Source organism: Protomyctophum bolini (assembly GCF_963924005.1).
Source record: "Protomyctophum bolini genome assembly, chromosome: 22".
Taxonomy (NCBI): Eukaryota; Metazoa; Chordata; class Actinopteri; order Myctophiformes; family Myctophidae; genus Protomyctophum; species Protomyctophum bolini.
In genome coordinates, this window is record NC_137883.1 from 26,303,427 (window position 1) to 26,318,290 (window position 14,864).

The 14,864-nt window shown below is 42.2% G+C and overlaps 2 protein-coding genes across 2 annotated transcripts; one reads left to right on the top strand and one right to left on the bottom strand.

Moving 5' to 3' along the window:
• Positions 1-2,185: 2,185 nt before the first annotated feature.
• Positions 2,186-8,578, top strand: LOC308309727 (O-acyltransferase like protein-like; the record flags this gene model as incomplete). The annotated part of the gene is made up of 9 exons (XM_080755644.1): positions 2,186-2,294; positions 2,836-2,969; positions 3,669-3,747; positions 3,868-4,003; positions 4,543-4,745; positions 5,470-5,646; positions 5,775-5,874; positions 6,247-6,348; positions 8,494-8,578. 9 exons carry the CDS (start codon positions 2,186-2,188, stop codon positions 8,576-8,578), a joined length of 1,125 nt encoding a protein of 374 aa, XP_080611770.1.
• A 4,155-nt stretch (positions 8,579-12,733) lies between these two features.
• LOC308309728 (kelch domain-containing protein 3-like) lies at positions 12,734-13,816 on the bottom strand (the record flags this gene model as incomplete). The annotated part of the gene is made up of 1 exon (XM_080755645.1): positions 12,734-13,816. The coding sequence occupies one exon, from the start codon at positions 13,814-13,816 to the stop codon at positions 12,734-12,736; it is 1,083 nt and encodes a 360-aa protein (XP_080611771.1).
• Positions 13,817-14,864: the final 1,048 nt, after the last annotated feature.

Below are 14,864 nucleotides of genomic sequence, written 5' to 3' on the forward strand. Positions count from 1 at the left end.
AAACAGTTGAAGGCCTGTCAATTCCAGTTAGCTACTTAAAACATAAACATATATACTTCATTGTAAATAACAGATACAAAAGCTTACAAGGGGTTGTGTTGTAATGCGTTGTGATCTTAAGATTTGCTATTTTTGTGGAATATTTGCCTTTTTTCCCCTGAATGTTTGCCTATTATGTTTACTTCTTGCTATTCCCTACTGCCTAATTGTGCCTAATTAGAGATTGTAAATTAATGCTTACAGCTGTTAGATCATTGTAATGCTACAAAGACACTACTGCTATGTTTTGTATGAATTTCATATGTTGCCTGGTGTTCATATTATTAATGTCAGCAATTAATTGACCTACAGTATGTATAAAACAATAGATAGTGTGTGTGTGTGTGTGTGTGTGTGTGTGTGTGTGTGTGTGTGTGTGTGTGTGTGTGTGTGTGTGTGTGTGTGTGCAACTCAGACTACCAGCTAGCTTCTTCAATGCATACAGTAGCTTAACTGCTCCCTGAAGATAGCTTTCCCCTAAAGTCAAGACCAACAGGCACGACCGTGCTTGTTGGTCAGTTTTCTCAAAAGAGTTTTAGATTTATAGGGAATATGCCGTGTCATTGTCACCATATAGGACGGACTCGGAGGACACGCAACCATTGTCATCACACTAAGCCTATGGGCTTTTATTATATATATTATTTTTTCTTAAGTTTGGGCCCTTTTCTGCCTTTATCGGTAGATTGACACGCAGCAAACGCGCAGCAAAGGTCACCGGGATTGGGACTCAAACCCGACACTGTCAGGCATGGATTACAAGCCTAGGTACCCAGACGGTTACGCCAGCTGCCAGCAGGCCTATGGGCTTTTAATTACGAAAGCAATCGCCCATAAGCTGCCAGCTGCAAACAGGCCTCATTCCTACTAGCTGCAAAGCTAGCGGCTTTCTCGCACCTTGCCATTGGCGGCAATGATAACAAGTGTCTAATACAATAGCCTACTTCCAAAATAATACATAGTATATACACACAATACAGACATAGAAAAACAAATGGGCATAAATAGTAATGATGTTTATTGATTCAACAATGAACATCATTTCCTATAGCCACAATGCAATAATCATTTTTGTATTATTTTACCAACATTTCAATGAATATAGTAAAACAAAGTCTTCAGATTTATATACAGTATATAAATAAACACAATATAAATGAAAATATATAGAAAGCGGGTAAGAGTACTGCATGGTGTGTTGAACTCACGTGGAAACACTGGACTTCTTTCTGCTGGAGTGTTGCTGACCATCCAGACTGGCCTTCATCTCTAACGCCAAACTCTGCAAGTCTGCAGTAGGTCCGGCAGGATGCTGAAATCTGAAAGTACAAGAATGAATTAGAAGGACAATATCAGTCACCCGAACCCGAACCATGAATGTGTGTCATCAATGAGTCTAACGCAGGGGTCTTCAACAGGGGGTCTGGGACCCTACTACAGGGGGTCCTCCAAACTGGCAAACCATAGTGTGATATGATTCTGAGGGGAACATTAGCATAGACATTTATATACACCAAATAGTTAAACAATAGTTTAACTACTAATAGTTACAACATTGATAATAATGCTGTCAAACAATCTATGAAGAAGTTTAATCTACAGCACAATTGTATACAACATGCAATGGGGGACTAACATGGTTAAAGTTGAGTTTGAATTTGAGCAAATTGAGTTTGAAGTTACAATTGGTGTATATGAATATGATGGGAGCATATCTGATCAAGTTTAAAGCTCATTGAATTTGAATTAGTAATTATTGTGCATTTACAAATGTTACCACTTTGGGTCACTGTGAACTGTAGCCTATATCAATAAAAGCATTCAAAATTATAGTAGTTTTATGTCATTCATTGTACTTGTTTGCTGCACTCTCTCTCTCTCACTCTCCACCCCCCGGCCCTGAACCCATTGTTTGCACAAAACTAGTTAATCTTCCTTATGGTCAAACCTGTCCACATACAACGAGAATATCCTTCGGTGTCCTGCTAACCTTAATTTCGCCAACAAACCCAGCTTTGAAGTACGACCAAGCGTCAAGGCTTTTCCATGCCTCCAGGTTTTCATATGTGTATTTACCCGGAATACGACCTTTCCTGAGATGGACATGTGATGGGTGGTCTCGGTGCTAGTTGTGGTGGGTTTGGTAATGGTGGAAACAGCACAGGCTTTGAATGTGTCTAAGATATGTTTACAGGACACCAGTGCCTTCCTCTGGGAGGTCAACCAGACCAGGCCAAGGAAGTATGCTGCTCTGAGTAAGTATACTTATTTTCCGAGGTTGATGCTGGGCTCTCCTTCAATGGTTTGGTTTTGTTTATGCACATATTTTTAAGTGTAAAACAGGTGCATGGTTGCATGGAGTGTCAAACTGTAGTTGACAAGAAAACAATACACTTGCGTTCATGGGGAGTGTCCAAAATAAGTTGTAGTTCTTGGATTTTAGGAAAAGATAATAGGGGGATAGGATATAGGATAGAATATATAAGATCATATTGTTCACGTGATTGTAGCATCGCCGAATCACCAATCATTTGTTTCACAGTAGTAATTGAATTGTTTAACAACAAAGACGCAATAAGGAATAGCCTACCAACAATATAGCAATAAAATAATAATATGCGTACGTACGTACGTACGTACATGCATGAGTGTGTGTGTGTGTGTGTGTGTGTGTGTGTGTGTGTGTGTGTGTGTGTGTGTGTGTGTGTGTGTGTGTGTGCATGTGTGCGTGTGTGCGTGTGTGCGTGTGTGCGTGTGTGCGTGCGTGCGTGACTGCCTGTGTGCTTCTATCCTCAGTGTACGATGCCTTTGGGAAGATGGGTAGTGACGTGGAGGGGGGTAATGTCAACAGGCCTGGCTCCCTGCAGGAATGTCTATCGGTCCGAGGCCCCGCCTTCTCTGGACAGTACTGTCAGGTGTTCCTCAAGCAGGTGAACATAAGATATGTTACTATAGGGTGTTACTAAGGGTGTCCCGATCTGATCATGTGATCGGAAATCAGGGGCCGATCACATCATTTTCAAATGATCAGAATCGGGTCAGGATCAAAAAGACGTGATCCCTATAGTATCAATATTATATCCATATCATGATATTAGACGGGATATTGTCTATGATTTGGGATATTGTAGGCTACTATTGTGGTATGGCAAAAGTGTTCTATAAAAATATTTTATTTTCAATGACCCCCAGTTTGGTTGGCCACGGTCCAGACCCCCATAACTCTCAGTGTGTACAATTAGGTTCAACGATCCATTTGGTTCCTAAAGTTCCAATACATTTTCGAGCGACTGTGGCTCAAGAGGTAGAGCAGGTCGTCCAATGATCCATGGATCCTGTCTACATGTCGAAGTGTCCTTGGGCAAGACACTGAACCCCAAATTGCTCCCGATGTGCTGGTTGGTACCTTGCATGGCTTCCGCCGCAATGTGTGTGTGAATGGGTGAATGTAATGCACAATCTATGTAAAGCGCCTTGGATAGAGGCGCTATATAAATGCACCATTTACCATTTTGGGGGACTCCCTGGAAAACCACTTTGAGAACCACTGTTACACTGTCTCTGTGTTTAATAAACAGATGATGATGGCATCATGGCATAATTCTGATAATATTTAAAAATGCTTTTAGGATGTGGTCCAGTATTTTGTGGGCATTTGTGTCCCTGACTCCTGTACAGAAGAGGAGGTTCAGACACTGGTGGTTTATGGCGAGTGGCTTTGATTTGTATATATTTTTTACACTGGCTGTGTGCCCAAAACCACCCAATTAGATATACAGTACAGCTTTCTTCTTGATATGCAACCTTATTTTTATTTTATTTTATTAGAGACATTCCAGCAGGGTGAGGTGACACTCATTCCACCTCTACCCTCCATCCTGCTGCCTAACTCCACTCAAGGGATCTTTATGACTCAGTGTTTGTCCAAACCTGCAACACCAGACCTCTCTGCTGTCACCTGCCTGTGAGCATATATGGTTCCTATACTTTACTTCCTCTGCTATTAGCTTGAGGTCATTTACACACCGGGTAATGACAAATAAACCATAGGGAATTGCTGTCAGTGATTGGGTGCAGTGGCGACATGACAAATAATAATTGAAAAGAAAAACATATTTTAAAATATTTTTTTAAAGGCATGTATATGCGCCTGAAAGTGTTAAATGGTGTAACCACATGAAAATGAGAACTATTTAATATTTTGTCCACTTGAAGTGAATGAAAGTGTAAGATCACTCGTTTATTTTTAAATATAAAATGAAAATTGCATTAGGCGTATATCTAGATGTTTTTGGCATGAGTCGGACATAATGCTGAGAAAACCTTTTTTTCTAAATATCTTTATTACTCTGCAATAGAGGAGTATACCGTTTTCCTGTTGTTACACCGATTGACACTATACATATTACCTAACGATGACAACCCTTGACAATGTTGATCTATTAAGTCAAATCCTACTGAAAATCTTTGAAAACAAAAATGAGGACCCTACCTATCCTTCAGGTTGGTGTGTTGTGTGACGGTGGGGATCCCGCTGGCAGCCACCCTGTTTCTGGCTGTGATCAGGTGGCAGAAGCACAGAGAGGTCAGTCCAGGGGTAGAGGCTGCTCTGAACACCAACCCGAATCTGTATGGAACCATGGCGCCCAACGGTCCCAACAGCATCCCGAAGCTGAGTGAGAAACACAGTCCAGAAGAAGAAAGTAGTAAGGGTCAAGTTTGTGATGTGTGTGTGTGTGTGTGTGTGTGTGTGTGTGTGTGTGTGTGTGTGTGTGTGCGTTTCCTGAGCATGACGTTAAACAGCTCCGTTGTATACCACTGTTAATGTAGTGGGTGCAGATTTAAGATGCATTTGCAACCTCTGTGGACTGTTTGCTTCAACACGATTGCAAGCTTGTGTAGCATTGCACGGAAAGCGGGGATTGAACCTGGGCCTCACACTCGCCAGACCAACGCGCAACCTGTCATGTCAATAGGGCTGAGCCCGATTGGCAGGGCTGTTGTTGGGGGCTACAATCACCCCCCCAGTCTTTGAAGCGCGTCCTCGCCCTTCTCACTTCACACCGCGGATCACCGCACACGATGTCCCTCATGTCCTGACGCGAGGATATTACGCTCCACGTCCTGCCGAATAGGATTGTAGAATTGCGCCGAAAGCGGGAATTGAACCCGGGCCTCCCACTCGCCAGACCTCCTACAGGCGTATGCATAGGCTCAATTTATGTAGCTTAAAATTAAATAGCACTTTATGTAGACATAGCACTCTATAGTGTATACACACATAATTTTCTTAGATAGATATTCCAGTTTACGTAGGATTCATGATGACAATTCTTTATGCTTTTGATGTATCACCATGTTTTTTGTTCTTGCTTACTGGATTAAGAACGTCTGCTAAATGCCTAAATTGTAAATTGTTTCCCTCTATAGGTTGTGTGCACTGGTTTCTTCAGGTCTTCCCTCTCCAGAGGACCTGCCAGGGGGTGCTTCGCACCACCTCAAACAACACAAGAGGGAGCTACTCCTCCCTGAATGGAATTCGCATCCTCAGCCTTTTCTGGATTATATCTGGACACACTGTACAGTTAACTCCAGATAAAAACCTGGGTGAGACAAGAATACTCAAAACTCAAGCCCATACACCACCACCTTCGTCAATGATTACATTCTATAGCTCTTTAATTTACCTGCGCAGTGTGTACGTTTCACTCATACTGCCATGGTCTTTATTGCAGATAACAAGAAGGTATGGATGGAGACAGTGAATAACCCCATGTATGTGGTTGCGACCAGCGGGCCAATATTTCTGGCTGTCGACACCTATCTTCTCCTGGGGTGAGACTGAACTGTTTGCACTTCGCTTATTACTGTGACATTGTCCCTATTAGGCATTTAATTATAGGCGAAACCTTTTGTCAACATTTCCATAGCCTCGGAGACCACCGGCGCATTGTTTCAAAGGAGAAAACGCCTTGCACAGGCATTTTGTTTTGTTTCATAAACAATATGCATTGTTCCACATTGTGTGAGCTTTTTTGTTTGTTTGTTTTGCTAATGATATTCATCGTGCAACAAATGATATGGGGCTTAAGTGGTTAAGCTCTTCTCACACCCCAAGTATGGACAGTAAGCGCAAAATGGCTGCCGTGTGTATATAGTACAGTAAATCAGTTTCTTCACAATGTCTTGTTTTCCTGTGTGTTGCAGGGGTCTGCTCAGTGCCAAGTCTTTACTCAGTTCCATACACAAATCTGAAGACAAACTAAACCTTAGACTGGTGGCCAACTATCTCTTTAAGAGGTTTAAAAGGTGCAATGATCTTTTGAGTCATAATATACACTGTACACAGTATGTATGTTAGATACTGTAGGTAGATGTGTATCATCATAGGTGTCTCATATGCCAATTGCAGTATGCACCCTGAAACTTCTGAAAGCTCTTCTGTCTGTCCGTCCTTCTGTCTTCTGGCTGCTAATTAAAGGTCATGTGGATATGCTTTTCATGAAAATGAACAATACACACACACACACACACACACACACACACACAGGTCTTTGAAACAGAATTTCTCCCATGGGATTAATAAAGTTTTCCCCTCTCTCTCTCTCTCTCAGTGCTCTCTGCACGGCCCTGGTCGAGGCACATGTGACCTGGGCCGAATCAGTCACACAGTACTTAATCAATTACTTTGGCAGCAGAATATTATTATCGTTATTACTTTGTATAAGGCATACAACCATTAATTAATTGAGTTACACTGTTTAATGTGCGAAAGGTATCAATTTTGTAAAACCAAATAAAGTGTATAACCCTGGGACTACGCCATCCATTGTTTAACTGGAGAGCAACTAAAACTCTTTTGTCATTCTTATTCTTAACTTTGGTTGGTTCAAGGACACACACAGGTTCAAGTTTTACCAGGTAAGAGAGCAATAACCATCAATGGGAGGAGAGAGACTGACGCCAAACCATGGAAAAGCAGCCACGAAAAAAATGTCAAAAATGTTTAAAAAAGCAGATGTTTTGAATAGCCAACATATAAATGTTATGTTTGTTTAGGCCTACCGATTGTTTAGGCCTACCGATTCTTAAGAGTGGTCCAGGGGGTCCCCAGCTAAATGATAATTTGGAACCAAGGGTAGGATAGGATAGGATATAGGCCTAAATATAAACTATATATAAACTATAGGCTATAATATATAGGCAGCATAGTGGCCTATACATATACTATAGGCTATACTATACTAAACTAGCCTATACTAGCCTATACTATACTATACTATACTAGCCTGGGTAAACCCACTCCCCCTGCTGGACAACATTTCATTCTGCCAGGAGTCACTGTCAGGCTGGATTACCAGTCTAGGTGCCCAGACGGCTACACCAGCCACCAGCAGGCCTATGGGCTTTTAGTTACGAAAGCAATCGCCCATAAGCTGCCAGCTGCAAACAGGCCTCATTCCTACTAGCTGCAAAGCTAGCGGCTTTCTCGCACCTTGCCATTGGCCGCAATGATAACAAGTGTCTAATACAATAGCCTACAGTGCTGCCAACTTTTCAGAAGGCCTTGGGGCAATATTTTTGTGACCTGTTCAGGGTTTATATTTATTAATTTGTCAACAATATGGACAGGACAGGATGGATGCAAATAAGTGCAACAACATTCACTGTTGTAGGCTGGTCCCCTGCACCAGGGGTTGATGAAATTCAAAACACAGTGGTGCTGGTGCAATGGTAAAATGCATTATTTTGTGTTCAAGTTCAAAATGTGCTTTACTCTTGCTTCAGAATGTAACTCAGTCTTTTTCCCAAAGATATTACTAGGACCACATAACAGTGACCTGCAGTCCTTCTCTGGCACAGGTGATGTCAGAGGTTTTGGTTCACTTCTTGGAAAACAAATTGCATTCATTTACTATAATTATTGGACAAGTTCAGTTAGTTATTTTTACGCATTTTATACATTTGAAATGTGTACTTTCTACTTTTGGTATTTTAACTACATTTTGATACTACCAATACTTTTGTACTGTTACTCAAGTAAATGTTGCTGATTGCATTAAATTACGTTAAACGACAGTAAAATCACTTTGCCACTCACTGTATGCATGTGCATACCCTCCATCTATAAAGATGACCTCCACATCGAGTTAAACACTAACCATGGAAAGAAGTGGTGGTGTGGTGCAAATGTGTGCTTGCAAATTCTTTGCTATTCAAATTAAGGATGAAAAGTCAAGGCTACTGATGATAAATAAAATACCTCAAAACAAATAAGCCCCAGGTGAATGTTTCAATTGTGGTTCATTTTGTAGCTACTCAATTCATTAGATAATTGGGATAACATAACATTTTATAACAACGTTTACAGTGGTGTAATAGCCTTTGCTGTAAGAGAACACAAAGTCCAAGTGCGCAAAACTGCCTACAAAATGAATTCACACTTCCTGGCAGTGAATGGAGCATTGATCCAGGAAATAGCTCTGCCAGGATAAAAGCCAGCCTGGTGATGCGAGGTTACTGCCAGGATAGTGATTGACTCAGCTTGTGGTCTTCAAGTTCGCTGCCTTGAAGTTGATACCATGAGGTCCACAATTGGGCCAAAGCTAATTGCCCCATTGCAGGTTGTCAAAAGGAAATCAATGCCTAATGTCTAAATAGGACACGGTAATTCTGTCTGTCCCTATAGTAGGCTAATATTGTTCACAATATACTGTAATGTTCATTCAAGGGAATCTGACCTTGGCATCACACTCAATTTAAAACAAACTTAATTTGGCCTTTCTCTAGTCTAGACTTAACTGTATTTATATAATAATTCAACAGGCTTGTTTAGGCCAGTGGTTCTCAAAGTGGAACTATTATTTCAACTAGTAGGCCTATATTTACTATTATTTAACTGGCTAGACGTTAACCCAATGAGAGATTGTACTGTATGAAGTATTCATATCAGAGGTTTCACTCTCCAGTGGCCACAGTAGTAGAATAATGTACTAACTGGGTATCCCTGGCACTAATTCTTTGCAGTCTTGGCTTTAAAAAGTTTGAGAATTATTGGTGTAGGCTTCAATATGATGTACCCAGTTGTCCAGTTTAAATTACAATTTACAATTTAGACATTTAGCAGATGCTCTTAATCCAGAGCGATTTACAGTAAGCAAGAACTAAACATCTCTCTTCCCCCCCTCTATCTGTACACACACACAGTCATACATCTTGACAATGACACATGTTTTACGTGTGCACTGTGCAGCACCTCCTATAGTCGCGCTCAGGGAGAGTCAGTCTGGGGACGGCAGACTGAGACGGACTGTGCAACAACGTGGTGTAAATATAGCAGGTCTTGGTAAGACGACACTCGCACATGTGACTCCATAGGGACATCATCAACAACATCCAGGACCGTGTAAGAAAAGTCCCTGACTATATTTTTGCTGTACTACATATCACTTAACAACATTTTCTTTTTTAAGGTTTAGGAGGCTATCAGAGATAGAGATTGCAGGCTTGTTAATGAGACAGCTGTTGCATAATGTGATTTATTTGATTAACTCCAACTATGTACTATTAGACATTTGTAAACTAGGAAGATGTACTGTAATTTTGTGCGAAATAAATAAATTATACATTATAGGATTTGTGTTGGTGCTTAATAAAACTTCTTACAGATTTGTTGTCCAATACTCCATCCACCAGCAACTTGCAGCTATATACTCCCCAACTCAACTCAGCTGTTGCATGAAGATTCCATTTGCGTCTTTTACTTCTGAGAAGATACCAAGAACATGAAAGTTAAGGTCTATTAAAAGCCCTTATGATAGCTGTGTGTGTGTGTGTGTGTGTGTGTGTGTGTGTGTGTGTGTGTGTGTGTGTGTGTGTGTGTGTGTGAGAGTGTGACACCTCTACAAATTACAAACTCTAGCCACTATATCCCTGTACAGCTCTATCAGTCTCATGCTTCAACACTATTTAAACTGACCTCGTTCTAGTCACAACACTATAAAGCACAGTGTGACCAGCAATAACATGACACACTTTAGAGAGACAGACGTTCAGTCTGTGTGTGAGCCACCGGCTTACTTATCAGTGCAACCACTTTCTTCACAGATACAATTACAAGAACACCACTACGGTCCGTTTCCTATTTCGCCTTGGTGCTCTCTCTCTCTCTCTCTCTCTCTCTCTCTCAAATTATCCATAGCAATAAGACTGTCCTTCACTGTGATTATGCAACATCTGTTTAGCAATACAAACCCTTTAACTTCTAAGTGCTCTACACTCTACTGTACATGTACAGCCTGAACATGCACAATCAAAACTCAATGCTGTCGCTAGACTGAAGTGTTTATTGGAGAGGGTAGATTGAGGAGGCCTGTGAGCGATGCAGAGTTGGAGGAGAGGGTGATTCCAGACCTCTGTCCACTTGACCTTTAGGCGCTGTGGCGATAAGGAGAGGAAAGGCACTGATAGGTGCTGATCACTGACCTTAGGGAAGGCATGGGAGGAACGGAAGAGGAGGAGGAAGAGAGTTATAGCGGGCATGCGGGCGGGGGGTGAAAAGCCAAACAACGCCAGATGATTATGTTCCATTAGTGATGAAGGATCAAAATATCACACTTGTGTAAAGTGAGGGCTGCAGCAAGGGCTGTATTTATATCATGTATTTATATCATAACCCGATGACATCTTACGTTGTCATATACTACCCTAAACAAACATTAAAAGTCAATAGACTTGGCTGCCACATGACGTACAGTAATTTCGGAAAGACATGCATTGGAATGGCTTGCGGCCCTCAAAAGTCACACTTTTGGGGTGGGCGCCTGGAAATTAGAGGTCTGCACATGTGGCACAGTCACTTTTTCATTCATTGCAGATTCACTGCCACTACAGTATTAGAGACATGAATGCATGTGTTATTCTATATAAAACTAAATCAGTCACAAGATGTATTGGCCACATGATGTATCAGTGACCTAAACATTAAAAGTCCATAGACTAGCGCCCCTCAAAAAGTGGAACACACCCCTTGATTAGTAACACATCCAGGACTTTGGCATGCATTCCTCAATTTGTGGATGAGCCTGTACATTGTCAACGATTGTTACTTACTGTCTTACAGTAAGTTACTTTAGACCCACATCAAGTCGATTTATTCCAAGTCACGAGATTCTTGAAGAAACAAGAGCTGATCTAATAATGGCTTGGCTTCCCGGTGGATCTCTGATGTCATGTTGATGATGTCATACTGATTGTGTCAACACGGAACTCCATGTTTGGGCAAGACTGATCGGCGGGAAAGTGTACCGTATCTGACATTATGAATTCACAAAAAAGTACAAATATTCACACACAAAAAGATAGTCACAAAATGTGAAATATTATGCTGAGGATGTTACTTCCTTGGCAGTGGGTACAAGACATTTGGCAGTTATCATGTAGGTTTGCAGACAGATACACAGACACTGTCGAAGTGGAAGTAGACAAGTCACCAACCTCGCGTGCAGAGCGGACATCTCTGTGCAAGGGGCACTTTTCGGCGTTCGCTGAGCAAGGTGCTCAAAGCAGACATCGTCGCCTAAATGTATCTGAACATTAGAAAACTGGTCACATCTCTCATGACAAATGACCACATGAGCGGACACTGTAGTTCTCTACTCGTGTCAGGGTCAATGGAGAGTGGAGACAGTCTTCTCTACCAGAGGTGTTGTTCTGGTTGGGGTTCCTGGCATGCTGCAGCTTCAGTGTGGTCCTGGGCTGTGGCACAAACTCATTGCTGACCGGGGCCTTGAATCTGGGGAGCAGGATCAGTGCAGATGATTGCAGGACCATCCATTGGGTGCATTTGAATAGAGCTGTACCAGCGCGTGTCGCCAATGACTCATGTTGCTCCGAATGGTGCCATCGTTTCAAAGGACAAAATATGGCCTGACCGGATTGCTTGGGGACATCAGCTGTGAAGGACCGGCCCATTGCATCTGGTCGTGAAGATGTGGACTGTGTGCCACAATAGCATTCTTGCAACAGACAGATTTAGTGTTGCACTGGTTTTATGAGAGAGTTCTTCTCTCATGCTCGCAACTTATAAGCATGGCCATGACAATCGTTTTATTAGGGCTGTCAGTGGAGGCAGCCTGTGCTGGTGGAAGACATGTCTTAGCTGGGAGACATATCCTGGGCGGTCTGTAGAAGAGTGGTAACAGTTTCATCACTCCAACAACTTATGTAATTTAGTTATGGGATGCAATATACTGTAGTGTTGGGCAGAAGTCACACTTATTTTCTGTCATGACATGTACAAGCTGTGATGGCAAAGGCTGTCTTTCGAAAGTAACTAGCAATTCTGATCTCATCCACTGCTCTCTTTATTACTACCTCAAATGTCACAGATCAGAAAAAAAATCTTCCCACTCGTTATTCTATAACTGCCCATTGCTTTTCCCAAAGCAAACAGATCCTTCTGATGTAGATTAACTGCGCATCCTTTGTTGTTCAGTTGGTAGACAAGTTTTGTATTCTACTTACTGTATGATGCTGCTTAGTTCCTGGTTGGTATACCCGAGCATATTCCTGTGCTCTACGTTCTATCTTAACTGAATGAAGGGAACCTCGTCAAGGGTGGCGATCTCTTGTCTTTTCCTTCCGTCCCATTTCCTAGAACATTGCCATCGTAATCTTTATCTTTTTATGTGGGCTAACACAATGTTCTGTTGCTGTTAGAAGTCATGGCTGCCAGTTCCCATCTAATGTCATGTGGGAGTCCTGACTGTTCCAGACCATAATGAATAACTGCTAGCTTGCATAACGTCTTCAGACCGGGACTCAAGTCCAAAATGTACATGTCATCAGGTATGTAGCCTCCGAAGAGGACGATACGATCTCCTACCATGCAACAGCACATTCTAAAAGAGGATGAACATGGTCCTTTCCCTTTGGGCTCAATCTTCTTCCAAGAGAAGGTCTCCGGATTGAATTTCCACAGATCATCTAAGGTCGTGTTTAGGCGATGGTTGTCGCCACCAAATATGTACAGCTCTCCATTATAGGCAAAAGCTGAATGACCCCTGCGTTTTTCTGGCAGAAGCTGTGTAGAAGTCACAGAGCGCAGCCAGCAGTCGGTCTCTGTGTCAAACGCATAGATGTTGTTGCTGTAGTTGAATTGGTCCCCTTGGCCCCCAAATACATACATCTTTTTCCCAATGATGGTGGCAGTGTGATATAATGAACCCGGTGCTGGAGTACCTGTGGTGTTAATTAAAGACCAGACCATTGTGGTGGTGTCCATCTTGTGGATGTCATTAGTGCATCCAGTCATCAGGTTGAATCCCCCAAAGATATACATGACCTTCACTACAACACAGGCTGAGTGGTTGTACCTTGTCTCTGGAACATTTCCAGAGATCGTGGGCTTGAACCATCTGTGGGTGTTGACATCAAACGCATAGAGCACATTGCAGAAATCCCTCGTGTACTTAAACCCTCCCCAGACATAGATGACATCAGCGATCAGCACAGCTGTGTGGCCCATGCGCATCGAGGGAACCGCAAGGGGATGTTCTCCTCTTCCAGTTGTCATTGGGGTCAACTTTATCCAGCGCAAGGACACTGTGTTGAAGATGTGAACCTCAATCTGATCCCTGTTCATGTAGGTCGCCACCAGTCCTAACGAGCCTCCAAAGGAGTACACATTTAGCCCCACTGCCACAGCAGCATGGTTGGCTCTCTGTGGTCCTTTCAGGTACAGCGTCCAGCGCAGAGTTTCAAACACCAATACCATCTGGATTAAAATTGGAATGGCCTAATATACAGTAGCTTCGTAAAAGAATGTCACACTACTCTGCCTGAAACACACTTATACTAGTACAGCGGCTCAAACACCACGCAAAGATCAGCCAATCTGTGAAGCTGATGCCTGTTAACTCCATAATAGGGCAAACTATAGCAAACCCAACAGATTCAGGGGACTCCCTGTGCCATGCAGTCTCTTCAGATGGTTACTGTGTAAAAATCACACCCGTGTGAAATAAGGGGCGCTCAATGTCAATGGCGTTTAATGTTTTGATGTTTAATTTACGTCATATTTAGCGGAATTATCAGCTCTTATCGTCATACATCATCATGCATCTACTGGCCAATCAGAATGCCTGTTGCCTGTGATTGGTTCACGATTTGCTCGTTTACATATGACGTACATTTTCCCTTCAATGTCAATGGCAAATCTTGAGACGTGTGGGGACAAAAGCTGTTTTTAGAAAAATAATTGTTGTTCATGCTGAATACTATCAGCATTATTATGGTGTGGCTTTCTAAGAGGCAATAGGTCTATAGATCAGTCTATCTGTCTATCCACGGCTACTGGACTGATCAGCATCAAATTTGACAAAATCCAACTTGAATTTTATATCATTCCTGTTTCGGATGTGGGGCGGCTTGCCAGAACCGGGCCGGCACCCTGGGCACGTTCCTGTGGGTCTGGAAGTTTCGGGGACCCCCCACACAGAGTTGCACCACGTACTTCACACGGATGTGATTTTCTTTCGATATAAACTACCAATTGGTATTAATGAAGAGATGACTGACCGAAGTAAAATTTCTGAATATAAAAAACAAACATCATCATATGGCCCTTTTTCATTCCATGCTATTCATTTTGGTATACCAGATCCCGTCATCAGCTAAATGCCTAAATTGTAATTGCAATAATAGATTTTCCACATCCTACAGGCCCCATAGAATATGTTCCTTGAGCTTAGCAAATGGAAATATGTGTGTGTCACCATATCAGACAAATTTCCACTCTGCAAAACCCAGAGGGGACCCAGCAA